This window comes from Tyto alba, unplaced genomic scaffold (assembly GCF_018691265.1).
Source record: "Tyto alba isolate M040663 unplaced genomic scaffold, T.alba_DEE_v4.0 Super-Scaffold_29, whole genome shotgun sequence".
In the NCBI taxonomy this organism is placed as follows: domain Eukaryota; kingdom Metazoa; phylum Chordata; class Aves; order Strigiformes; family Tytonidae; genus Tyto; species Tyto alba.
The window spans coordinates 1,308,319-1,336,126 of NW_024881303.1; the positions used below are offsets into that span (position 1 = coordinate 1,308,319).

The window sequence follows — 27,808 nt, forward strand, 5'->3', positions numbered from 1 at the left end:
CCGCGGCGCTCGGGAAATACCACCGCCCGCTCTGAGAGAGGGGGGGTGGGTGTTGGAGCGGGAGGTTGTTCCTTTCCCCCGGCGGCGCAGCCCCGCTCCTGCCTTACGCCTCAGCGCCGGTTGTAGAGTGAACGCGTGGCGGAGGAGCGCGAGGCGTGGGCGAGCGCACCGCACGGGCAAACACGCACCTCACCCCCCCCTCCCCTGCGGAGGGGTGGGCGGCGCCGCGCAGGCGCGCTGCGGGCCGGCCCCTGGAGACGGCGGGTGTTGCGCGGCGTTGCCGGGGCGGGGGCGGCTCCGGTCCGCGCCGCCCATGGCCGCCGCCCTCACGCTGCCGCCGCCGCCGCCGCCGCCCGCCCTCGCCATGGAGGAGCCGGCGGGCCCCGGCCGCGGTGGGCGGGCGGCGGCTGAGGGCGATGCCGCTGAGCTGCCGTGGGGGCCGAGGCCGGCGCTGCGCGGCCGCCGCCGCGGCCTAGGCGAGCTGTCCCGCAGCCTGGCCTGGCAGCTCGGCGGCCCCGGGCCCGCCGGGAAGCGGGAGGAGGAGGAGGAGGAGGAGGAGCGGGGTCCCGGCGCCCATCAGCGGCTGCCGGAGGGCCGGATGGGCGACGAGGGGACGGCGCCGCCGCCGCCCCCCGCCCAGCCCGGCAGCGCCGGCCTGAAGTTCGGGCTGTTGCCCCCCGAGCTGCACGCTCGCCTCCTGGACCAGGAGGACTACAAGAACCGCACGCAAGCCGTGGAGGAGCTGAAGAGGGTGGTTGGAGGTGCCAGCCAGGCCGCGGTGACCTCCGCCCCTGCCCCCTGCCTCCTGGGGCTCATCAGCTTCCTCTTCACCCTCCTCGATGATTCCAACTTCAAGGTGGTGCTCGGGGCGTTGGAGGTGATCCACCTGCTGGCCCTGCGCCTGGGCGAGCAGGTCCAGGCTTTCCTGGCCCCGCTGGTCTCCGCTGCTGCTAAAGTCCTGGGGGACAACAAGCTGGCCATCCGGCAGGAATACAACCGCCTGCTCCTGCGGCTGATGAAGGCAGCGGGTCCGCGGCAGGTGCTGGCCCTGCTGCTGCAGCAGGAGTACCTGCAGCACAAGAACTCCAGAGTCCGCGAGGAGGTGGTCAACGTCTGCATCGTGGCCCTCCTCACTTACCCGAGTGAGGAGCTGGACTTGGCCAAGCTGGCCTTCGGGCTGGCTCCGGCGCTGGTGGATGGCAAGCGCAGGGTCCGGCATGCCGCTATGGAAGCGTTCGCTGTGCTGGCATCTTCCATGGGGCCGGGGAAAACCGCCCTTCTCTTCAAGGCGGTGGATGCTGTGGAGCTGGAGGACAACGGGGATGGGGTGATGCACGCGGTGCAGGCCAGGCTGGCCAGGAAGACCCTGCCGAAGCTAGTAGACCAAGGGTTTGTAGAGTATGCTGTGCCCTTGCTGTCCTCGGGTCATAACAGGGGGTCCTGTTTGCCCCCCGGAGCAGACACAGACTGGCTGCTGATGGGCAGCAGGACTCAGAGCGCACACAGCTACTGTGGGTATCACGCAAGGGACGATGTTCTGCAGAACTCCAGTTCGCATGGTGCGTGTGCCGATCAAGGAGTAAGTCAGAGAAGAGTCTTGAGTGCAGGTAAAGGAAAAAACAAGCTGCCTTGGGAAAATGAGCACGCTGGAGACAGGGAAGGTGGTTCAGGAGCCAAGATGCCTTTCACAAAGGGTGTGGAGCAGGTATGTACTCGTAACTCGCTGGGCTCCTTTATTCTAAGGCGTGTGCCAAAGGGAGATTTGAAAGTTGTTGAAGGTGTATTAAATGGCGGGTATTTGTGAGGTATGACTAATACTGCTCATACTTTATGTGCAAGGGTCTCTATGTGTACATCAATCTGGGAAGGCAAACTTGAGGACTCCTTATGTCAGATTTTAGACTACTAGGAAGCAGGCAATTTACCGCTTACAAAAAAAAAAAAAAAAATTTTTTTTCTGAAGTTAACTGGACTCTGACACACCTTTACATCTAACTGTAGCAACCTGTCTCTGACAATGGCTAGCTAAAACCCAGGGGATGAGTACAAGAGTGGGGAAAGTACTTCACAGCTGCTGTTTGTATGTTTGTGTTTGAGTGTATCTGACCGATTGCAGAGTTTCCTAAATACAGAAGCTGTTTGGAGAAAAACTGACAAATTACTTCAACTTGGGCTTTGAAGGCAGAGCCCTGGAGTGTGGCTGAGCCAGAGCTTCTTGGTGCTGTGCTGACCTCTAATAAAACCAGGAGGTTTTCAAATGTGTGTGTGGCTCTTGTTCCTCTGTCTGATTTGACTAGGAAGAATATAGGTCAGGCTGAAATAGCAGTTCCCATTGACACACGTTTTGATTTAACCTCTTGCTGACCGTGTTGGTGGCTGCAAAGGGAAGGAACCTTCGAAAAATTGTTCAGGTCTCTCTTACTTTGGCAGTGGTTCTGTTCTAGGACATCTGTTTTGGATACCAGCCATGCCTTTAAGACCTGGGGGAGTGTATCTGTGTTTGAGAGGTTTTCTGTTGTGTTGTGGTTTTGTTTTTTGCTTTTATTTAAACTGGGCAGGTTTAATTTATCATAACTTGATCTCCAGCGAGTGAGTTTAAGCAAGCAGATGTTTTTAGAAAATTGAAAGCTCTGTAGAATAGACTTCCTCACTACCACTTTTATGTATTCAGAATTTAATTCTCAGTTGCCTAGTAACTTGTTCCTGTATGGGATGAGGTCATGAACAGTGCTACTTTGCGATGGCTAGCTTTTAATAAAGTATCTTAACGAAAAGAAACCTGAGTTAACATTATCGTAGTGTAAAAACTTTGAAGTTCAGGTATGTACTTGTATGCACACATGCCCGTGTCCTTCCCTGGTGTATGCATGACCATTATTTAGTCTGCTAAAGAGATCTGTATCTTTTTGAGTTAATGAATCAGGCAATCAAGTTCCCTTGGGTTAAGTACAAGGCAAATAGGGTCTGGACAGAAAGATGTGTAGGAAGCATCCCCTAGAGCAAGAAGATTTTCTTTTTGAAACAACTTTTCAGTATTAACTAATATGACTTGTAGAAATAATAGTTAATGGACAGCATTCTTTAGGCAAATCGGGCTGAGTTCTTTTTTTACTGCTGCTGTTTGCTGCTGGCAGGGCTTGTGTTTTTCTGTAGACTGCAAACCAAAAGCCAGCCAATACACGCACCAAAACCTGGCTGCTGCTTGAAATGGTGGAAGGTTCTCCGCTCAAGACAGCCCTTTCTCGAGATCACAGTTAATTGCTCTGGAAAAGGTTCTTTTCTTTTCTTTTTTTTTTTTTCTTTAACATTTTTGTGCGTGTGGTTGTATTTATGCCTGTAACTTGGTAGGAGTGCCCAAAGTTTCCAACCCTGGAGAGAGGGAGACAAAGCAATTAATTTATGGCTTCTGTTTTGTTGTATATGTAAAGTGCATTTAGAAATGGTGTGAACTGAAATTTGATGTGGGGAAGTAGCTACATATTTATGGCTTCAAGTCAGTGATAATGAGGTACTCAGTTTGCTAGGGAGCATCCTTGATACTAGTATGATAAAATTCTTTTAGACTATGTGGTTTTCGATGTGTAGTATGAACTTAATGGGCATAAATCTCATCTCATAATCTTGGGAAGAAAACCAACCTAACTGCCAGGGGTCTGGAGTGCTGAGTGTGCACGTGGCGGGGTTTGGCTTTGTTTCTAGTACTACTGTCAAAGGTGGGCTACAGGGAGCTCTCACATAAGAGAGCTAGTTACCTCCTGCCTTGAAACCTGAAGGACCTTCAGATTCACTTCCTACATGTGACAACCACTGGGCTTATCAATTCATCATCCCAACATTTGTCTGTGTGACTGAATTGCTGTGGAATGACAGCTTTTCTTCTTTTCTCCTTGGAAGACTTTTCCAGTTACATAACATCATGCAAATACCTCAAATTTAAATTAACATTTTCCTTTTGTGATCATCTTTCCTTACATCCTTGTGTATTATGCCAAATATTTCACTTTGTTCCTACTTATAAACAGATGTAGAACTTATATTTGGGTGATCCAATTTTGCAGAACTAGAACAGGCTCTGATTCAGCCTTTATTCGGTGAAAGTGCCGTTCTGAACAGGAACTATTTGTGACTACGGGTGCGGGTTACTTCCAAATCTCTTTTCCTCTGCTGCTATATGAGGACTCAAGCTGTGAAGTTAACCAGTCTTGCTTTGCTTTTGCTGCTGCCACATGGTCTAAAGTAGGTGGCAATGCAAATACTTCTACAGGGAGAAAATCCTGTTTGTCATGTACTGTATTTATTCCTTTTTAATAAGAACTGTTTGTTTGTTGTTGTTTTTTTTTTTTTTTTTTTTTTTTCCTCTAATGAGTTTTTCTAAGACATCCCGTGCCTCCTAGAGATTGTTTGTTCCTGTCTCTTCCTTCTGCTTTCTGACTTGTTCTGTTTACCTCTCGCTTCCATTTTGTGTCCTTGCATATTTCAGTTGGTAGAAAACAGTTTGGTAACTTCCAGGTGTCAGAATTTGAGGACTTCATCAGTTGCATTCTACCAAAGGAAACGCGTTAATGCTCCTTTTGCAGTCTTACTTGAAAGATGTCTGAATAACCAGAAACCTCCAATTAACCAGAATTCATTTTACACTGAATTTTAACTCCTCTCCACACAGCTTTTGCTTACATGCAGGTAAGTACTGGCAAAAATAACATTTCCTGTCATGTTTGACAGAATTTGCAAGTTACCCATGTTGACCTGGGCATGGATGAACATGGTACCAAAATTACGCCTGCATTACCGGCTTGCTTTAGCGGTGCTGGTTCACCTGATGTGAACAAAGTCAACAGTGTTGTTCCCATCGTCATAAAGAGACATCTGAAGGCTGATACAATCCAGCAGCTAATATTCTGTGTTTGGTGGGTTTGAAAAATTTGGTTCAGTCCGTGTGAAAATGCAAGGTGTTTCTTTGCCAGTAGGAACTTAACAAGAGCGTACTGCTGCAGATGTAAGGTTTTACAATGAGTTTTCAACTGACTTTTGAGAGCTGTGGCTTTAGGAATTGCTGTGGATTAACAGCTGCCCACCTGCCAAGCTCTTTCAGGACACTTCAGATTGAATGTAAGTTAAACCTGGCTCAAGCAGTAGCTTTGTGTCTCTACAGTCCCGATACCAATGTAGTCCGCTTAGGCTGCTGTAACCATCATGCATCCCTCCCTCCAATACCAGCTGTTTAACTCGTGCTGGTGGTACTTGTTTGTCACTCAGAAATAGTGGTGGCGCTCAGTTTTTAAAATTCTAACAATTCCTTTTTACTTGAGTGTCTGTAAAAGACAAGGTCTCGCTGTAGCGGTGCTCCTGTGAAAGGCAAAAGCATGATTTAATGCGGCTACTGCATCCTTGGCCTTTGCTGGAGTATAAAAGAGTAGGGATTCATTTTAGTTACCTGCACAGTGATTACTTCAGCAGCCCCATCATCAAGGGAGAACTAGTCTGAGCAGTCAGTAGAGTCTAGAGAGCTGACTTGGTGACCAAGGACCTAATTTAGCACGAGATTAATTGGTTTTGAGACTTTGATTCCTATTGGCTAGACCCACACTTCGTGTCATGGAAATTTCAACAACACAGTGGTTTAAGTATTGAAATATTTATCCGATCGTTCTAGGTTGACAACTTGGTTACCCTGTCTTCACATCCCGATCATTTTTCTTCTCTTACTGTTACATCTCTCTGTATAGGTTGTAAAGCTCTCCAGCGCAGGGGACATCTTTTTATCTGGCTTTTTGATTTTTGGAGCAGTATTTGCTGGCTTCTGGATGGTATTTGTTTTGTTACATCTGTGCCATGAAACTGCTTTTGTCCCGTGGCTTGTATGTATCTTCAGTGCAAGTAGGTGAGCTGTGTTTTCACTTAAGACACACTGGGATGAATAAACTTGGACAGTGTTTCTTGTACTTGAAGACATTCCTTCTTAACGGAAAGAGATTGTCAAAAGCTGTATAAATAAAGCTCTTTTCCATGGGGCATTTGGCAGTCAAAGTTGGGGGGAGAGAGAAAGTTAGCCCTGTATCTCTTCTTAACTATTTTCAGTAAGGTGTATCATGCATAAAATTTGGGTAGTCAACTTGTTCACATAAATGTAAATAATTATTAATTCAGACATTCCTTTGAAATGAATTTGCTTAAAAATTAACTTTTGGAGTCATTCTTTAGCTGAAAGAATGCATGAAAGTAGCTTAATGTTTAAAGCTGTGTTTCTACTAGTATTTTGAGGGTCATGTTACACAGTGATTGTCCAAGGCCACGTCTAGACTTTCCTGATCAGATAAGATGTGAAGTAAAACACGTGTAAGTTAATATGTACTAAAAACGTAATGTAGATAAAGCACATTGCCTTCAAGGGTTTGTCTTTAAACGCAGCTTCTGTCAGTGATGTTAAACTGGGTTAGTGATGAAACCTGTCCCTGTAACGTCTGAAGTCCTTTGAAGCTGATTTTGTTTCAGGCCCATCTGTGAGCTCCGGGTTGCCAGCCAGGATTCAGGAGGGAGATCTGGCTGCTCTGGAAAACGTAACTGAGGGCGTCTGTCCTGCCGCGGTCTGTCTGTACAGCACAAAACCCGGGCGACACGCGTGGCTGCCACCTCGAGCAGCGGCGGGATCGCCGCCTCGTGATGGTTGGCTTGACCCTAGAGGTGCAAGAACAGAGTTTCTCTTTGTTAGATTTCCATGAGGCCGTAGTTATGTCCAACCTTACAGACACCTTAGTGAGCAGCTCTAGAGGCAGAAATGCTTGAACAGCCACCACCTCAACTCCCGGGGGATGCCCTTGTTCTGTCTTCTCCCTAGTCGTAACGGCAGAAGAAAACCTGACTGATTTACTGCATTAAATCAGGGCCTTTCTCAGAAACCCGTGCCTCCAGCTGTCCCTGTCAGAGCCACGGTGTGCTGTCAGAGGCCCGGAGAGAAGCGGCGAGTGCAGCAGGAGCATTGGCACCCGAGGGGCCGCCCTGCCCCGATGCTGTGGCTGACCTGGAGTAAGTCACCCAGGCACGGAGGTTTGCTGGGAAGGGAGCCAGCACCGGTGACATAGCTCAGCAGTGTTCTGCCTTGAGGTGTGCTTACAAAAGGTGGCACTCGGGGGGGGGGCATACAGCACGCGCCCCTTAAAAAGGTCATTAAATAAAACATTTATACCGGTCTTTATTGAATCTGTGGGTCTTATCTCTGACAACATTGGTTAAAGTGCGTGATTTCACGCTTCAGTGCTTTATGTACTAACATTGAAGACTTGTGGCTTACTAGCTGTTCGCAGCACAACAACTTATCGTTTTTCCTTCTGAAAGCCAAACCGGAGTTTATGAAATAAAGCACAGTTACCTGTGTTTCTTGCTTCTCATTCTTGGCAGCTGCACACGTGTCAAAGTTACGGGACAGACTCTGCCTTTGACTCTCCCCTCTTCTAAAGCCAGGTTTGAGCAGGCTGACCTCCTTTTCCTTATAGGGGACAGAGGTAGTTGCAGTCACCACTCAGCTTGCATCAGTAGCCTGAAGCATCTCTGGTTTCTAGCTAAATTAATAATAAAACGGTAGCCCTTTTTTTTTTTAAAAAAAAAAAAAAAGTACCCACAGTTTTACATTCTGAAGCATATACCTACAGGAGCCTTAGAACAGCATTAGAGGAACACTTTGTTTGCTGGAGACAGGAAATACTTGGCAGCACAGGGTGGTAATAAAGTGTATAACCCCATGAATATTTTCCCCTGTACTTCAGGAAGGTCCCCTTCGTTTCTAATCCAGAGCTGCAGAGCCAGCCTAGTGCTGTTCAGTCTGTTCTCTCTAAATTCAACGGATAAAGTTGTCTGAAGTCACTGAAGTGAATGTTCTCTTTCTGGAGACACTGATGTAGTGTCTGCTCCTGCTCCTCGGGTTTAGCCTTTTACTGATCTTTTGGGTCCTGATGTTAAGTAAGTGAAATTAGCCTGCTGTGCCCAAACATGTCACATTCTCCAGTGGATTCCCAGCTCGTGCTGTTTGTGAGAAGTCACACAAATGAGTTTAAGAACACTGCACTAGCGATCCCTCATTCCTTTTTTAATTCTCATCTCCCATAATTCCAATTGAAGGAAGTTGTTGGAACAAAAAGACACTTTGAAAAACTAAATGCTACTTCTTCTGTAGCCCTTACTAGCTCCACTGCCCTGCTGAAACATGAAGAACAAACATTCTGGTTATCACAAAGTCAGCTACCAGTGTGCTGGGAGTTCCTCACTGATCTTTTGGTAGCTAAGCCTTCCCGTGTTTACCTTGACAATTTAGTATGCTGTGTGTAAAACATAACATGCCTAGTAATTACTGCAGGGTAAGTTTTTCCTTACTGTTTTTCCCCTGTGAAAGAAACCTCTACATTGTGGGTCCCTGTACCTGCTGAAAGCAGTGCCCTTTGGGGGGAAGCAGGTGCATTTGTACATTTTACTGAAGTTTTAAACCATGTTACAAAGTGTGCATGAACTGTCTGCAAATTCACATAACTGCGTTGTTTGGCAACACGTGTGGAATTCTCCTTCATTTACATACTGATCTGATAACCAGAGGACTTACTCGCTGGGCTTTATGAAGACCTTGGTGAATGTTCAGATGATCTGTGAAATTAGTTTTATGAAACAAATACTCTGTTTTCCCCACCGATAATGAGGATTAAAGGGATGCAGAGGTTGACCTGTCTGTGTGATAAAGCTATCCTTTGTGATAAGGCTGTCCATTGCTAGTTGAGGTGCCAGTCTCTGGGATGTTTTGGGGGGGATATCACTATATATTTGTGCTATTGATCTCTTCCCTGGGAGGACGCTGTTGATGGCTGCTGGGTGTTTGATGGGGACCTTTTGTCGCACCCAGTGCCGCTAGTTGGCTGGGAAGGGAATGTGAGAACAGGGCGTCTGCCAGTGGTGGGTCACTCACAGGGGCTGTGCTTTGGTAACCAAGTTAATCTTTCTTTTGCTGGATGGATTCAAATATTTTCCGACATTGGTGGTATCAGTGGAATTTAAATGAACCTGAAGCCTTTTGAGAAATCCTTTTGCCAGGATCTGTCATCTACTTCAGTGAAAAATCTCGCAGCTTTAGGTTTGCATGCACGTGCCATCACCCTGCGTGCCTGTGTTTAGCAAATCCATAATTGCTGTGATGATAATTTACATGCAAGAAAGCAGACGGTTTTTGTTCCTGTAGCTGGGATTGGAACAACTGAGCGAAGCTGTACAATCACGTCAGTGTTGTGCAGTTTGCTCCTCCTGCATATATTGTTTTGTCTGTATGGAAAAGTTTGCTCCTTCTGCAAATAATGTTTTGTCTGTATGGAAAAATGGAGTGTAAGTAATTTGTACAAGTAATGTTTATTTACGGGCTGAAAGATACATAGATTGAAAAAGGTGTTTCCCAGTTGGCTGGTCGCAGAAGCAGGAATGCTGAGTTTTCACATCCTCTTTTATCCCTACTTGTAATAACCTGGAACAAACCAGTTTGCCCATCTGGCAGCTGTTCTTCTTTCTCATTTGTAAAGTAAAACTGGTGTCCCTCAGGGTACCCGAGTGATAAAAAGCCAAAATAGCAGTGACTGTTGCCGGTACTACTGCTGTGATTTAAATCATGGGTTTTACTGTATTTCCACAGTCAGAACTTGTTTCTTATTCTTTGTAAAGATTCGTATTTCCTGCTCTGGTCTTACAAAATTATTTCACAGCTGCTGGATTCTTTCTGCCGTCTTCCATCAAAAATGAGATTCGGGCTGATCCATTTTGTACTGAGGCTCCTTAAATTTTCCCTCACAGTCGAATGCTTTAAGCAGTTGTCCGCAAATAATTTAAGTGAGAGTTTAATCCCTGAAGGCCGATTAAAAAGTCTGGTCCTGCAAAAGCACTGGCCTTCAGGGAGGAATATTTTATGTAAGGTTTTACGCTTTTGAGCATTTTTGCTTAAAATGCTTCAGACTCGAGACTTTGACTTGTTATACAGATGACTTTAATCATATCTGCTGAACTTGGAGCCCATGAAATGCAGTGCATAGCAGTAAATTGGGACGTGCATCTTTGTAAGTCAAGACAAAATTTTGGCCATTTCTGTTAACCACAAGAACCCTCCCCGGAACAGGGAAGCTGTTTCATTCAGGAGCCCGTGTCCAGGTGGCTGTGTACCTTGGCGCCCGGCGCCCAGGGGAGCGGCGGTCCCTTTGGGAACCCCGGGGGTTTTTAAAGCACTAAATAGACATTCAGGCAAATGGCTGCTTTGCTTATTTATTTACTGCAGACAGGCACCTTGTGTGAGTTAGTGTTTTCATTTTTGAGGGGGGGCAGTCTTAGAGGGAGGAGGATTAGAAATGCGTCATTTAAACGTTTGAATTGTGGGGTTTGTTTTTTTCAGGAGGAATCTGGATGGTAGAGTATGGAGATTAATTTCTCTTGGCTTGTGTGCATATCTTGCTAACGTTTTGTGAATCTTCTTTACTTGGAAGGGACCTGAAGGTTTTGTTGAAACTTGCAAAGCTTTTTGTCTGTATTCCATAACTGTAAACAATTATATTTTGAAGATACTCTGTGACAAATAAGTGTTACAATGATTTAAACAGAATTAGTGTATGCTGATAGTCATGCTGCCCATCTCATGGCTGCGCACTTCGAGTTTTAAGTTCTGTCTGTGCTTTATTTTGTGAAGCTTTTGTGAAACCCCATTACGATATGAAATGAAACCCCATCAGGATATTATATCGGAGCACTTAGCTGCTGCTGATTTGACCCAGTCATTTAACTTTCCAGACACTGCTATCCGTTAAATCGCCGTGTGCTTTGCCCGGGCACGTTTGGCAGCTCTCGTGGCTGGCAGCTCCGCGGGCACGGCTGCCGCTGGGCGGTTTCTCCCCGTTGAATGCCGCCTGGGATCGGCAGGCTGTGAGCCGAGGAGAGGAATGAGCTGCGGACCTAGTGGCGACCCACCGCTCCGTATTGCAAGAGTTTTTGTGAAGCTCCCGGTTTGAGAATCCGTCCTGACGGTGAACTGAGATTTTCAGTGACATTAAAAAATGCCTGTTTTTATAAGTGAATGTACTATGTGTGCGTTAGGCTACGAATTCTCCGTTCATACTACTAGTATATTGAGTAAAGGAGGTTTTTAGGCCTAATGTGATGCTGTTCTTTCCAATACTGGATAAATATTTCCATTTCTATTCAGAGTTCTCTTTTGACCTCTGTGTGGAGCCTTGTCTATAAAAAGGGAGAGCAGAGTTAATAGAGCCTGGAAATGATTTAAATTAGTGATTTACTAATTAAATCACAAAGCAAGAAACCTTTATTTAAAGCATGATCTTTTCTTTGCTAAGTATTTATACTATTCAGATTTTTCCTTTACCTATAGCCAGTTCTCATTACAAGGTGCCAATATTGTCGTGCAGCTTTTAGGCTAAATCTGAAGCATGCTTTTCTTCACACCTCAAGAAGCTCCTGTCCACTTTAACACTTACATAGCTTAATGTACGTAACTCAAAATGTTAATGTTTCATTTTTTTAAAATTGATGACTCGTGCAATCCTCTACTGGTTTGGTTTTTGCTGTTTTTTTTTCCCCTCACTATGAATAATGTCAACCTGTATTAGAGTAAGACCTGGAAACCAACTAAAATGCTTTCTAATGCTTAAAATACTTTAAGTGTTGGGTAGCTGAGAACAGAAAACTTTTATCAAAATGTTTTGCATTTAAAAATCAACTGCCTTTTATTAACAAAGGAAGCGTTGGCAGTTTGTATTGATGAGCCATGGCACTCTGTGCTAAGTTTTAAGGTTTTAAAAAATTCTCATGATTTTTTTGTGTGAAGGATCGGTATTTTTGAACTGCTGACCTGGCTGTGCTGCAACAAGTTTAATGCTTGGTTTCAGGACAGTGAAAGCCTTAATCTTACAGAATCTTTTAATGAAGAGTTCGTTGGGACCGTTTAATGCTGGAAAACAGAAGTAGTTTTTTTTCCCACTCCGGTGGTGCTTTGGGTTCGGGCAGTTGCCCGCTGGGGGTGGCCGCAGCCCCGGCCACGTCCCAGCCCTGCGCGGGTGCCCGGGCCCGGGGCACAGCTCTCCCCAGCCTGGGGCTCTTGGGGCACCCCTGTGGCAAGGCACCCCGGGGCACTGCGAGGAGGCAGCTGGAGCCTCGGGGGGTCCTGGCCCTGGGCCCTAATTCGGTGCCCCGGGGGGCTCCCACCCAGCACCCCAGTGCTGGGGCAGCACCGCCGCTCCCGAGGCCAGGGTCTGGGACAGCCCGACCCAGGAGCTTCTGCTCTGGCCCTCAGTCACCATTCTTGAGGTCTGATTTTTGGTTTGTAGGACCTTTATTGCTTTTTGGTCTCTTTGCTCATTAAGCTTTATCCCTGGCTATGTGCATGAAGAATCCTGTTTGCTTCTGTGCGTGAAAGTTACAGCTCATGCACACACCCTCTTGCTTTTCAATGCCTGAGTGATAGGGAAGAAAACCAGTTGTTTTCCATCCATTCTGTCTTCTTAAACATACTGACAGTGGTTTGCGTAGCTTTATTGTAAAGAGAGACAGGTCTGGGCTGTGGTGGGGTCTAGCTGAAAGTTACGCGGGTAATTCTGCTGTTTGCACAGAAAAGAGTTGTGCATTCTTTTCACACACATGAATGTTTCTTTATTTTCCTTTTTCCTACAGTTCTCTACATCCAATGATTTTCTTCATTCTCCAAAGTTAAAGCCCTCTCAAGGAGTACCAGTCAGTGATGAGTTATTTTTTAGTAGAAAAAGAGCTTCAAAGAATTTATTTCAGAATAGTATAGATTTTAACTCTGAGCATTCTTCTGTTTGTGCTGGTAAGTATTAACACAGAAAAGTGTTTGATCTGATCTGCCGTTTACAAAACAGATTTAGAAGAACCTGAGCTTAAATATGTAGCTTTATGAGCATCATTTATCATTTGTTGATTATTTGTTTTGTTAGTTGTTTTCATTTGCTCCGAAGCGTGGAGTACTGGGCACAGGGCTACCCCTCCAGCTGAAGGAAGCGGCAGCAGTCCCGTTCCTGCTCCCGGAGCAGCGTACGCCACCTCGGAGCCTAGCACGCTGTTTTCCAGTCCTGCTGTGCACACACAGATGTTCACCAGTTTAGATAGATCCAGCAGAGCTTACAGACTGGCATTTTTTTTTTTTGCAGACAGCAAGACCTAAAAGGAATAGCGTGATTATGTGAACAGATGTGTTGAACAAAAGGACTGGGGGTATCCCTGAAATACAGAGCTTCCTGGTGCTTTTGCAGAATTAGGAAAGGGAAGTACCACGTAGATCAGCAACAGAGTCATTCAGCCAACATTCTTTCACACTGTCGAATACAATATGATTTGCAGATAAAGCAGTAAATTAAAAGGAGACTCAGAATTTTACTGACTTCTGAGCCGGAGTACGCTGCTGGCTAGAACAGCAGTTGTTACCCTAAAAGGCTTCTTGTCAGGAGTTAGCTGATAGTGGCAGCAGGGTATGAAATACCATAAACTGGACAACATGTTGGGAGGGGCCGTATTTACGCATGGTAGGCTCTTCAGGAGGGCAGATCAGTCCATATCTATTCCACGTTTGCATATTTTCTCTTTTTGCTTTGTATAAGCACCTAGGGTAGAAAGTTGTCTGAAGAGTGATCTCTAAAGTGTGTTGCAAAGGATGATAAATGTCATGTTTTTGAAAACCAGGTCTGTAAAAGACTGTAGGTATATCGCCCCGCTTAATTTACACTAGCAGTGTAGACTCAGTGATTTGTATTTTATTGACCAAAAGGCATGTGAAAACACTGGGCAAGACCAGGCCTGATTTATTCTCCTCACTTGGCAGTAGGTTATATTCTCAGATTTTTCTGAGGAGTGCTGGCATGTGTGGCACGCCACGTTTACTCACTGTTATGCTATGAGTGACAGCGCTCTAAAGAAACTCCCTGTGTTTTGGGCTTTAAGGTGTTGCCTTCCCTTTATTGCCGTATATTCAAAGAGGGGATTGTTCTGGGGTTTCCTTTTGACCCCCTGCAATTCTTAGTTGGAAAAGTGCCCGGGAAGAGCGGCCAGCCATTTTTCCAGTTTGTGCCTATGAACAGTGTAATGAGGTTGCTTAGAAACTCTGCAATTAAATGCTTTGAAAGTAGTTCTGTTTTACACTAAATGTTAGACAAAGAGACTTCATTCACTGTGAAATATTATTGTATATTTTTTGTTGAATACCATATGATAATTATTTATCTAGTTATTTGTGGTTTTCTTTTGAAAGGTGCTATGGGCTCTCATCAGCCGCAAATTTCAGGGAAATGTGGAACACTTGGATACACGCAGACACGTGGGAAGAGTGGTAGCGTGGACTCTGATTTACAATTTTTAGGATTAAATAACTGTCAGCAAGACAAAGGTATATGGATTCTAACTGTATCGCATGCCAGCGCATGTTATTTTGGAAATGTCTCTATGAGAAATAAAAACTGTTACTAAAACATTACGAAAACATTCAGATGTATTTGTGCCTCCCCTCCGTGTCGTGCTTTTAATTCGTGGTTATTAGCGTGTAACCCACACTTTGGTATCCGACTGCATCCGTGCTGTATAAAAAGCGGTGCTGTAGCAGAATCTGAACTATTTTTTTGGGGGGGAAGAATTGCCTTTTAGGGTTCTGGGAGTGGTATGGGTCGGGTTGGGCCGGCCTGCTCAACAGCCAGGGCCAGGTGGGAGCCTGGCCCCGCCAGGGCTCGCAGCCCCTGCGGTGCCTCGGCGGGGGGCTCGGTGTGCTGCGGCCCTGCTCCCAGGGCTTTTTCGTTCCCTTAGGGCCGCTTTCGTTTGCCGTGGTCTCTGCGCAGACAGCCCTGCCAGGCGGCTTTTGCTGCCGGCTTCAGAAGTGAGGTGAGGGAGACTTGGGCGCACCGAAGCCCTAGAGCTGGGGGCTGAGATCAGTCGGGACCTGTAACACGTAGAAGCTTGCCCGTTCAGCAGCAGTAATGACAATAGAAATGCCAGATGTGCACTTAGTGAAGGAGTAAACTCACTGTCCAGAGAAATAGATGGTAAAGATCCCAAATCGGTGGGCAGAGCTGGTTTGAGTGGTTCAGATGTGTTGGACAAGGGACAGAGCTGACAGCCTTCTTGGAAAATATGTAAGAACTTCGTTTACTTCTGGCCGCTTCTGGGCTCTAGATACTGTTGTTTTTCTCACGCCTATGGAAAGAAAGGAGAAATTTCCTCTTAATTTTTTGCCTCTCTAGCTACAAAGTCATTGTTCTCGTAGCCTCGGTCTTCAGAAGGCTGTCAGGTACTTTGCCCCCACTTGCTGATTTATTTCTCTGCAAACAGGTTTTGTGCCAGATACTGCTGATACCTGAGCCTTTCCCTGGTAGCACAACCCGCACCTGCCTTGGTTGTCTCGGTTTTGCTGCCCCGCGGTAGCTGGGGAGCAGCGGGAGGCTGCAGCCCTGAAAAGCAGCAGGAGCAGAGGACAGAGACCTTGGAGGGATCTGATTTGTAAAGGGATTTTTTTATGCTCTAACTAAAGGCACAATTGAATGGTTTTCTTTGGAATGACACAGGCAATTGATCAGTTCTCCGAGCCTGACCCAAATTGTCACTTGTTCTTGCTCCTGAGCCGTGTTTTCCCATTCTCCCAGTTGTGCCAGTGGAATTGTCTGTTCTCTCAGCAGGATTACTGAGGTGGCCCAACACACAGTGATCCTTCCAGGGGCTGGCAGGATCTTTGCTAAAACTTGCCCCCTTTTTCACTTGCATGGATAAAAGCTCGATTGCGTGCGGGAGACATGCATCTGTTTTTCATGGGAAACAATTAAAACAGTCTAGTTCCAAATCTACACTTTATGTCCATTTTTGTCCTACTGGTTTCTGGGAAAAAATAATTTTTGCTTTTTTTTTTTTTTAAAGGCAGTAGAATTTATAACATTTGTGCTTTATTTGTACTCTTGTATCACTGAGTTTTGAGAGTGTTGTTTGCAAATTTTGTGTTACGCAGGCTTGGAATACGGAGCAGCAAGCAAGTAATGTTCAATCTACTTGCGTCATTCATTTCTTTTAAAGATAGTTCTTCAAATCATGACTGCAAAATAGCTTAGGCTTAAACTCATTTGATGAAATGCAGAAGGAGGAAATTGATATTTTGAGGAACAATGCAGTTTGCAAAATGAAGTTAGCTGATTTGTCTGTCTGCTTGGGTAAAACACTGACCTTCAGTTTTTGACTGTCTAGATAGTTTATTATTTCATTGTAAATTACAAGAGCTGTCAAAGAAGCTAATTACCAAAAATACTATTCTCTTTTTCTTTGCTCAGTTTGTGCCAGCCTAAATTTTTCCAGCAAGACCCAGAGAAGTTTTTGCAATCAAGCAGAGCATATGATGTCTTTCCAAGGTGCTAATGCGAGCCAGGGCGCCTTCATTCTGCCATCCTACCCTCTGTCATCGCCCAGGAACAGCCCGAAGCACGTCTCCTCTCCAGCTGACTCTCCAAAGAAGTCACAAGATAATGCCATGAACTTCTCAAACTCCTGGCCTCTTAAAAGCTTTGAAGGGCTGCCTAAGCCTAGTTCACAGAAGCAGCTTCTCAGTCAAAAGCCAGGAGACAGTACAGGTAGGAATGCCAGTGGGGAATTCTGCAATGCTCCAGTTGCCGTTAGAAATGTGAGGGTTTATAGCTTCACTAGTCTAGTCACATCCCTGGAGGCTTCTTCTTAAAAGTGAAGTCTTTGTATTTTGGAAGTTTTAAATACTTGCATGTTTTGTTCCTTTTGTCTTTTAAATATACGAGACAAAGCATAATGCGCCCCAGCTGTGATTTTCTTGTCAGTAACGTATCAGTGAAAAGTTTGTCTTCAAAATGAACTAAAACCAAACGCCAAAATCTAGCGTTTTTAAAGAAAGCCAGTACAGAAATAACTGTTACTTTTAACACTAATTAATACACATGCAAGAAAATATTTTTCATGGCGTTTTGACTTTTTGCCTCTTTATTTGCCTTTGGAAACTTATGTATCAGATTTCCCGCACTCAAACTAGCTCTTTAAAACCTGGTTACAACCAGCTACATCTAGTAAGTGGAATCAGTGCTGATTTCACCCCAATTTACACTGACAGCTAACGGCAAAGACTGCTATTTATGGTCTGGTTTCCTCGGTCTTTGAAGACCTCATGCACACATTTTGTTAACCTGAAATAGTTTTAAGTTTATTTAATTACAATTGCTTAAACAGTTTAGCTGATTTCTTTCAAATACTTACTAAAGGCAATCTTATTTTAGGTAAAAAGTAGTATCTGTTTAGCTTAAACTGATTCCTAATCACTCATGAGGCATAGCTTCTGTAAGCAAAGGGACAGTTTCCACATGAAATTTTGCACTGATTTAAAGAAATCTGGTTTAAATTTCATCTCAGTTGAGACCCATATTTTTGTGCATATGTAGAAAATTTCTAAATTAATTCCTTGGAAGTCACCTGTCCCTGGAATGCACGTGACTTTATCTTGTAGATGTGTGTTCATCACTTACTGATTTTTCTGTATATTGTCCATATGCATTTAATTTTCTTTCTGTTTCGTTGGAGTAATTACTGTTGTAACAGCAGCTTACAGGAGAGTTTGTTAGGGCACTAGTCTTTTTTTCTTAATTGAGAAAGTTAATTACTTTTTAAAGGTACAACATATATATTGGTATGCATGTACGTGAGACAGTAATTTATATTATTTTTAAAAGAAGGAGAAACTGAAAGTAGATTGATAACTGAACTTGATATGCAGAGAGATGGAAAAGGTGGAGTCAGGAGGTAGTAGGAAATACCATGCAAAGAGGCAAGTCTGAAATTAATCCTAATGATTTTGTAAAATTAAATACTGAAAAAAGTGTGTAAGTAAGTATTCAGGAACGGGGGTTTGACACATTTGGAAAATTGATGTTGGGGAAGGAATATTGAAAATTTTTCAAATTATGAATGGTATAAAAATAAAGTTAGATAGGGAATAATCACTATCTACCCTTGCTCGTTTGAGAAACTTACTTTAATCTCTGTGTGTGTGTGTGTATTTATGCACATGAATACAGGTTTATGTGCATATATGAAGGAACTGAGGAAGGTGTTTGGTGACATCGTTTTTAAATAAAAGGAAGTCCTTTTTTTCATGTGCCTTGAGGAGCTGACTACTGCAGGCTGCTGAAGACACCAAAAGCAAGAATTTATTGATGAAGGAAGTGGACGTGTGTACCAGGACGGCGGGTCGGCTCGGGCCAGACCTCTGCCCAAGGAAGTTCCTAAAGCCCATCTGGACACTCTTCCATGTGGGTTTTTTGCCTTGTTAGGGGCCAGGCCTCCGTCCGACTCGCTACAGCTGTTCTGATGTTCTTACTGGTTTTACTCAAACTTGCTCATACTCAGACAAACAAATGTCCGTGAAATATATTTATAATAGTAAATACAATTGCATGCCTGAGTGTGTTTTCTAACACTCACCTCACTGTAAAAGGAGTTTTCTGGAGACATGAAGTTTATTCTGGTGAGTGCTGTGTTCATCCTGCCCCTCCGGAGGACTGACATCTGCCTGTGCCTTCTTCAGGGGAGAATTTGCAGGAGAAGCATTCGCCTCTGCAGCTGAAACCCACCCTGGTGAGACGCCCGGCCTCCCGCAGGGGCCTCAACGGGACCAGACCCGTCCCCCCCATACCCCGCCTCGCTAGCCCGCTGCCCGACAGGGTGGGATTAAATGTGACAAGGTGGAGGAACGAAGAGTGTGAGGACGTGTGCCTGAATGAAGTGGGTAGGAAGCTTGTGGCTGACCTTTCTGAGCTAAATGTCGATGGCGAGGAAGTGGACCAAGAAGAGGTTGGTTTAAATATGGCATTTTCAGATTTTCAGAACACATTTTCAACAGCTGATGTATTGTAAGCTTTTTTTTTTTCTTCTCAACAAGAGCCAGTAAATAATGGTTTTGACTTAAATTTTGTGCCACTCTCCTCAGTGCAGCAGGTTTTCAATGAGATACCCTTGGGTGTCTGATAGAAGCTGAGTAAAGCAATAAATCCCGATGTTGAAGCCCTCTTCCCGTGTTCCAGACATCTTAACTTCCCTTGTTTTTCTCAGAGCCAAAGTCATGATGTTTTCAGTTATTGCGGTGCCAAGGCAGAACTGTGGGCCTTTATACAGCTTCTGTTCTCATTATCTTGACTTCATTTCAGATTTCATGCCAGATTTAAGTAATAATCCTCTCTTCAGCTATAGCACAGGGCCCAAAATAACAAATAACTTCCTTGATGAAGATTCTTTTGACTCAGCCCTGGAGTTTCCTCAGTTTCATGACTTTGCTGGAGCGGGCTGTCCCCAGTACTCCTGCAGCACGTCCCAGCTCTCTCAGAATTCAGTCATTTTTTCATGGAGTAAAATGAGAAGAACTGATTTCTGTCACAGTTCTTAGAAATTGTTTGAATCTCACATTCTGTCATTAGTCCCTGTGGCTCTGAGAGCAGCTGCCGTAGGACCCAGTGGCTTTGCCTTACTGTCTTTGTCTTCCATCCTCTAGTCACTGCTGAAAGTAACCTGAGGTGATAAACAGAGGAAGAATTTTTTTTACATCAAAATACATTCAGCAAGAAGAGGAGAGACTACACAGTAGCATGAAGCTGTAGTGATCATAGATTTTCCTGCACATCTGGGTAGGAGCTGGGCTTGCTAGGCACAGTTCTCGGGATTCACTTCTGCATGATGTGCAGCTTTGTGCAGTTCTCTTGTGAAAAGCCGGAGGTCCCAATTGTACTAGCAGCCATCAAACGCTTCCTTCAGTCTATTAAAAAAAGACAGGAGCAGCTGAGGTATTTTTACAGGAATCTGTTCTTGTGTTGTGCAGGATGAGGCTAGGATACACTGTCGCTGTGAATTTGCGTTTAGTTGCAGGGTAATTATTCTTGTGAAGTAGGACGATGAAAGGAATGGTTACAATCCTGCATAACCTGTGTAAATGGTCAGTCAAATCACCCCATAGAAGCACGTGCACTGAGCTCCCATGAATTGAACACTCAGACACATACTTTCTTTTGCTTAAAAAAGCTTTTTTTCCTATGCAGTGAATAAAACCTGTCATTTTGTTTTCAACCCTGTTTAGATGCAGAATTCACTTAGGTCGCTACGAAACAGTGCAGCTAAGAAAAGGGCAAAGCTAAGCAGCAACGTTTCAGATCTTGAAAGTCCCGATTCTGCTCTTAAACTTGATCTGTCGGTGGACTGGCCCTCCCACGCTTCCTCCCCGAGCGCGGGCTCCGGCGGCGAAAGCGGAGTTTGCAGCCAGGAGTCGCTGGCTTCACCTGTGTCCGCAGTCCCCCAGAGGAGGAGAGTAACGTGAGTGGAACTTGTGTGTTAACTCCCCTTGGAAATTCTCACACACAGGCTCTTCTGGTGTTAGTTAAATATTAAAGGGGGAAAAATCGGTAATGCATTTTTTCATATGAGATTGCTTTGCTTAATAGCTTGATTTTTATCTGTGAATTCTTTACTTCTCTAAAAATACTTTGCTCTGTACAATAGCTGCTTAATTAGATTATTCTAGTTTGTGCTGGCTTTTAATTTGGAACAGTTTCTTGGTGCAGCCATAGTAACACAGTGCAGTGAAGTTCCGCCAGTGGTAGTAAATATTTTATTAATACTTTTGCCTGCCATAGGAAGTATGTGAACCATAGCCTAAACAATGAGTAAAAAGGAGAATGAATTAAGAGGAAGAATAAGGTTTGCCTTATTATAGCCTGAAAATTGAAGAAGGAATGGGTTGGACTTTTGCAATAAGAAGGAGACAGTGTAGATGTTTCTTATTGTGAATCATGAAATGTTTCCTTTTTATTACTGACAGACTATTGTTAATTTAAAATACCTTCACAGAGCTGTTCTAAAAAGAAATTGTATGATGGCACGTGCTGCTCTGTAAAGAGCAGTGACCCGGGTGGTTATGAGCAGTATAAACTATTTTATATTTTAATGAAATAACAAAAATTTAAGGAATTTTGCAGTACAGAATCTCCTTTTCTGCTTTTGGAGCCCATGATAAAGCTGATTGTAGCTCTGATCTGACAAAACCTTTTTTTTTGTGGGTAAGAAATTCATCTCTATAAAACTGGCATACAACTGTATCAACAGAATAGGAAGGAAGAGATGGAATATACAAAAGAAAGGTTTCTGGGACAGAGGAAGACTAGAATGATTCAGGAACAGTGTTTTCATAGTTGTGCCATCTCAGAACTAATTTATGTGTATATATCTTCCTTGTATGCGTTACTGCTGAATCACAGTTTAAAAATAATCTTTAAAATGACATATTAAAATTCTACAATACCTAAAAAGTCAAGACTATAAACTTCTGTGTATAATGTTCTTCCAGGCAAGGTTTTAACTAGGGACACATTCTATACAACATGCCATTTCCATTATTCAGTGACACACAAGCTTAATGTTTTACAGGATTCACAGATACCGGAATTCTGAACTAGCAAGAAAGAGAAGGGACACCTGGCAGTGAGACTGAGTGGGTAGAAGTGGCAAAATATGTCCTATTGAAAGCCTTGGAATCTTCATAAAAATATCAGAGAGTTTAGTTCAGGCGCTGGTTTGTGAGCACTGGGAGTCAGCATTGTCTGTTCCCAACACCTGTGTGGTTGGGCAGCAAGAATGTGGGCTTCTTCCTGTGTATTTACTGTTACCTGCTGATAAACCACCCTGAGAAATGGGCGCTTGGTACTGGTGTTGGTGGAGTTTCTGGAGCGTGGGCTTTCCTCGGGATTTTAAAATCAAGCCTTCTAGTCACGGTTATTTCGGTCCCAGCAGAAACTGGAAGAGCTGCTGTTTCCCTGTGACTGTTAGGTAGCTAGGCACACTATTTAACAGCCTGGGGCTCTGGGTTCAATCATCTTAATATTCAAATGCATCATTTTAAAAAGAAGTATCGGGATTATCTTGTGGATAACGGCATTTCCCTGGTGAAGGTCTGTCTGCTAGCCGCTGAGCTGAAAACAGCTCATTTCTGGAAGTGAACAGTTAGTGGATTTGGTCACTCATTTGCCATTCTTTGCCAGATTGGAGCCAGCATCATCAGTCCCTAGGCCAAACAATTCCTTAGCTTTTCAAACGTATGCTAGATTTAGTCCTGGTGGAAAGTTTATTCTTAAGGGCTCTCTTTATGGTCTTCTTCATAATGGACCTGCTCATCACATAATTTCTACGGAATTAATTTTCTTTTTCTTCTCAGTGTGAACGTTTGTGGAAGTATACTGGAAATATTTGTCCACCAAGTACGTTGGAGAGGAGAAACTGAAATCTATTGTTGTCTTTGCTACAAAGTGTAATTGAGCTGTGCTCTGACTAACGTGTAGAATTGCACCTATAAAAATTTGTTTTATATTTGAACAGGTCAGACACCTTTCCGCTGCTTGGCAGCAAATCACAGCCTGCAAGAAACAGAGACCCAAAGATGGCAGAACATAACTCCAGCACAGGTATTTTGCCGTGCTTTTCAATATACTCATTGGTGTAGCAGAATGGGCACTTTGTGCGTCTGTTTTTGTTCAGTGAGCTCATTCAGCACTTAAAAAAAGCTAATTGCTAGACTCTGTTTGCTCAAATTGCCATTGTACTGTGGTGCTGCAGGTGAGCAGGTGCTCCAGGGTTTCTGCCTCTCTGTGTCTATAAAATGCGTGAATGCGAGTGCCACCTGTGAGGATGTGCGCTTCAAAATTTGGTGCCATGTTGTCTGGAAATTCATTGTACACCAGCTGGATAGGAGTAGGAAGGGTCAAAATGTCGCAAGCAGTTAATTTCCTGGTGGGAAATTGAAGTGATGCTGTTTTATTTTACACTTAGACTGAGGTACGGATAACTGCAGATTTCTGTAACGGACACAAACCAATTGTTAATGATTATTTGCGTTTAATCAGTTTTGATTCAACTGAGGGAGCTGAGTGCAGAGTTCTTTTCCGACCTCTCTTCCCAAAGACCGCTCTGTTGTACCCCACTGCAGCCTCAGCAGCTCTGTATTTTTTCCCAAGTTTACAAAACTTAGTTCAGTGAAGATTGCAGGGTATCTTGCAGCCCTGAATTTGCAAAGCCATTCGATTCAAAACCCAGCAGTTGCTACTGAGACTCATGATATTTTTTCAGAAATTGAAGCTGTTGCTCCTCATTCCAGCTAAGGCTGCTTTTCTCAGGATAAGTGATCAAATAGGTTTTTCAAGTAGCAGCATACGTCAGAAAGCAAATCCTGCCCGTACGTCGTAATACATTAATGATTTTGCACTCGTTGTACGAAGAGACCGCCCGTGCGAAGCTGACCTTCGGGGTAGAATAACGAGAAGCACATTTATGTTGCTTATTGGGGCGGTTAATCAGGCAGAATGCAGAGCACCAGACCTCCTGGGAAGAGCTGGCAGGCTCCTGCCGCCGAGGTCGGTGCGATGCGCGGGCAGCTAAGGGGTGAAGTCCTGCGCTCCCGGTGCTGCCTGCGCCCGGCCCGTCACACGAGCCAAATCTCAGCAAGCTCTCCGCTTTCTCGCCGGAGCTTGGAGCGCTCGTGAGAACCAGAACAGAAGGAACGTTGTGCAGCAGTGCCGCGTGGGGTTGGCGGCGGCGCGGCGCTGGCTGGGCAGGGCCGGGTGCTGGGCGATGCCGGGGGGAGATGCCAGGGGAGATGCCAGGGGGGAGATGCCGGGGGGAGATGCTGGGGGGGAGATGCCAGGGGGAGATGCCGGGGGGGGAGATGCCGGGGGAGATTCTGGGGGGGAGATGCCGGGGGGGAGATGCCGGGGGAGATGCCGGGGGGGAGATTCTGGGGGGGAGATGCCGGGGGGAGATGCCGGGGGAGATGCCGGGGGGAGATGCCGGGGGGGAGATGCCGGGGGGGAGATGCCGGGGGAGATGCCAGGGGGAGATGCCGGGGGGAGATGCCGGGGGGGAGATGCCGGGGGGGGAGATGCCGGGGGGAGATGCCGGGGGGAGATGCCGGGGGGGGGAGATGCCAGGGGGGAGATGCCGGGGGGGAGATGCCGGGGGGCGATGCCGGGGGGGAGATGCCGGGGGGAGATGCCGGGGGGGAGATGCCGGGGGGGAGATGCCGGGGGGGGGGGAGATGCCGGGGGGGAGATGCCGGGGGGGAGATGCCGGGGGGAGATGCCGGGGGGAGATGCCGGGGGGGGGGGAGATGCCGGGGGGGAGATGCCGGGGGGGAGATGCCGGGGGGGGGGGGAGATGCCGGGGGGGAGATGCCGGGGGGAGATGCCGTGGGGGAGATGCCGGGGGGGGGGGGAGATGCCGGGGGGGAGATGCCGGGGGGGGGGAGATGCTGGGGGGAGATGCCGGGGGGGGGGGAGATGCCGGGGGGGAGATGCCGGGGGGGGGGAGATGCTGGGGGGAGATGCCGGGGGGAGATGCCTGGGGGAGATGCCGGGGGGCGATGCCGGGGGGCGATGCCGGGGGGAGATGCCGGGGGGGAGATGCCGGGGGGAGATGCCGGGGGGAGATGCCGGGGGGGAGATGCCAGGGGGAGATGCCGGGGGGGAGATGCCGGGGGGAGATGCCGGGGGGGGAGATGCCGTAGGGGCACTCCTCCCTCCACGGCCGCCCCTCCAGTCCCTGCCCTCAGCCTGGGGTGAGCTCCCCAGAGGCCGCGCGCCCTGTGGTGAAAGCACATACCTGCAAGGACTTCTGTCTCCTTAGGTGCTTTAATTGTAGTGGCGTTTGGAAAAGCAGAAATTATCCCTTAAAGAATCCCTGAAGTCATTAGTGTTGTTGGTTTTTTTTGTTTTGCTCTGTTTTTTAACCAAAACTAAAATGTATTGAGAACGTTTTGCAGGCATGAAAGTGGTCAGTTCCTAATGTCTGTAACTGTAACATAAAAATGTGTTTTATGACTTCCAGGGGATGTAAATGGAGAGATTTCTTGTGTTTTAACTACTATTTTACTGTTCTCAGTTGACTTATCACTTAATTTGGCTTTTAATGCTGAATTACTTAGTCTTCAGTTGCTCATATTTGAAAGGCTTCAAACTGAAAAATAATTTTTCAGGCTTTGAGTTACATGTTCAACCTGGGTTTGTCTGTAGACAAAAGCCTCTGCATGCGAAAAAGTAATAGAGCCTGAGCATCTCTGCTGAAGTGCTCAGATTTGTGTAGGTAAGAATGCTCGTACTGCATGCGTAAAACCGGTCTGAGGGTCTCTGAAAATGAAACTGTTTGAGAGTCCTGTAGTACACAGGAAAAACTTATTTCTAGGGGGTTTCGTAACATTTGTTTTTTTTTCCTTTTGCATGGCTAGCACTTGATGATAAGGGGACTTCCAACGTTAGTGTAATTGGCCAACGGTTGAACTGTGGCAATGGATGCAGAGATTATGAAGACAAGAAGCAAGGAGAAGTGTCACGTACTATTTTTAAAAGTCAAAATATGGAACACCAAAGGAATTTTAAGCATTCAAAAGGTCTGTGAGTTTGCTGCTCATATGAACTCTCATTTATGGCAAAAAAATGAGTCTGTATATAGCCTTTTGTAAAACAGGTTTATAGAAAATACTTTCCAAGGTGTTTAGCATGGTTTCCTCTTTTATAGTCTCTATACTGATGCTAACAAGGTGGGTTTTTTTCTGACATTAACTGAAATTAGACTGCCAATTAAATTAAAATTAGAAGTCAAGCGATAGTACATGGCATGACAAAAAGACCAAATTGTTATAAATCTCAGTCTGAATACACGAGCAGCTTTAAAAGTTTGGTTTGAAGTTACTCTGTTGTTCATTGGTAAAATTAAGCAACTTAAACCATTATACTTTACATTTCAGTTTAAACTGTGTCATTTTTATGCACCCTAGATGCTGCTGTTCCCTATATCAGAATTGCTGTGTGTACGATACAGATGTATTCTCCAACTATAAACTTGATAGAATGGAGCAGCACCTTTTTTTTTTTTTTTTTTTTTTTCTGAACATCAAAAGTAAAATGTGGAAATCTCTTTAAGGAGCTTATGGTTTCACTCTCTCATGTTCAGAACTCTCTCAGAGTGGCTAAAATAGATACCAAGTAATCATGTTTTAGTAACAAATAGAAAATGAAATAGATCGTGAATAATGAAGAAGATCTTTTTCCCAATAAGATTTTTTTGTTTTCTCTGTCTTTTGTTTCAACGTTAAACACGGAGAGTTTTGTCTGTTCTCAAGGTTTTATAGAAGTGGTGGAGTGCTATTCTGTGTGAAACGTTTAAAGCTGAGCAATGGAAGTAAAGTCTATAATCAGATTTGTAAATACTTTTTTTTTTTTTTTTTTTTTTTTTGTTAACACTGCTTATCCTGTGATGCCTGTGAAATGGAAGTTTGTAAGTTTTTTGGGCTGGAAGCTGAGGTTAGGACAGAAAGTCCTGATCTGGGGGTAGGTGCCAAGGGGATCCAGTATTTGATGCGCATTCAGTTATGGTCTAAGAGAGAATTTCTCCTGAAGCCTCAAAGTTATAGTCAAGACAATCCCAAAAGACCCATTTTGACAGTTCTTGAATGTTAAAGCTTGGAACATTCAGAAACCAGCGATTGGATTTGTGGGAGGACAAAGTAACGCTTTCAAGAGAAACCTTTTCACTTGATCTTCTCATAAAGCGTGAAAAGGAGAGCTCCAAAATTAAAACTGTGTAAGCAGGTAATTTGTGAAGTAAAGAGGCACCTGTCATACCCTTACCTGTGATTATTTTTGGCAAACTAAAGGCCGAGATAAGAAGCCTAACGGAGCTGTCAGGAGTCCCAGCTGGGAGGGATGCTGCAGCTCGCAGGCGGGGGGGCGCAGGGGGGGCCGGCAGGGTACCCGCGGGTTTCTCAGCCGGGACGGCTCAGCTGCCCACCGACTTCATTTATGCACTCTCTCGTAGGTAAATCAGGCTTTGCTAAATCTTCTCTCTTCAGAAATTTCAGATGATTCAGGTTCAATGTCAAAAGCAAATCGTGCCCTTCTTTTGTCACAAACTGTCGGTTTTATTTGCAGCGAGTGCAGCCAGTATAGAGGGACATAATACGTGTCATCCGCTTTGGTGAGGAAGTTGAGGGTCTGCTGATTTATATGGGAAATGCTTATTTAAGTGCTGCTTGGGGGAAAAAACATTAGCAAATTATGTTTTGATTCAGTTGTGCTGAATTATATGAGAAACAGTGCTGTATTTCCACTAAGTGAGTTAGAAACTTCTGTGGTTTTTGGTTTGTTTTTTTTTTCTTTTTTTTCAGCAGAATCAGTTGATTCAAAAATCCTCTTACAAACATTGTTTTTCTTTATGATCTTTTGGCACAAGTTTAGTTTGCTATCTGCTTTCCATGATTTTGAGGATATCAGTATTTAGTAAATCCTGTTAACTTCAGTAACTTGAAAATGTACTGATTCATAAAACTGATAAATTCAGATGTCAGCATATGATGACATTTTAGAAGAATAAAACATGTGCCAAGGTGTAAACTACGTGACTTACATTGTGTGATTTTTTTTTATTTTTGTTTTTTTTTTTTAAGGTCTTGCAGAGTCAGTGTCTGGTTTTCCAGAGGTGAACAATCTAGATTTCATTTCACCAAGTGTCCTGTCTGAAGATGCAGTTGTAATTGTTGGTAAAGGTATTACAAAACCAAAATTTCCCCCTATAACTCATCGTGTTATTAAAATGAGGGGAAAATGTACCTTTATACAGTGGGAAAAGAAAAAAATAGATTCTGTACAACAGTTTAGATTGTGAAAATCTTGTCTTTAAACGGGAATAAAAAGAATTGTGTTTGAAAGTGTCGCAGTTG

At 44.9% G+C, this 27,808-nt stretch overlaps 1 protein-coding gene across 3 annotated transcripts in view; it reads left to right on the forward strand.

The window, feature by feature from the left end:
* The first annotated feature begins 245 nt into the window (after positions 1–245).
* Positions 246–27,808, forward strand: part of TOGARAM1 (TOG array regulator of axonemal microtubules 1) — a 43,185-nt gene continuing 15,622 nt past the window's right edge. Inside the window, exons 1-9 of one of the 3 annotated variants that reach the window (XM_042799049.1) lie at positions 246–1,705; positions 12,688–12,844; positions 14,279–14,413; positions 16,329–16,625; positions 18,596–18,861; positions 20,135–20,367; positions 22,423–22,508; positions 25,319–25,480; positions 27,536–27,634. In XM_042799049.1, the coding sequence (XP_042654983.1) occupies positions 314–1,705; positions 12,688–12,844; positions 14,279–14,413; positions 16,329–16,625; positions 18,596–18,861; positions 20,135–20,367; positions 22,423–22,508; positions 25,319–25,480; positions 27,536–27,634 (2,827 nt within the window). In that variant the 5' untranslated portion in view covers positions 246–313. The remainder of the gene's footprint in view (positions 1,706–12,687; positions 12,845–14,278; positions 14,414–16,328; positions 16,626–18,595; positions 18,862–20,134; positions 20,368–22,422; positions 22,509–25,318; positions 25,481–27,535; positions 27,635–27,808) is intronic. The other 2 variants (XM_042799047.1, XM_042799048.1) reach the window with 2 other exon arrangements.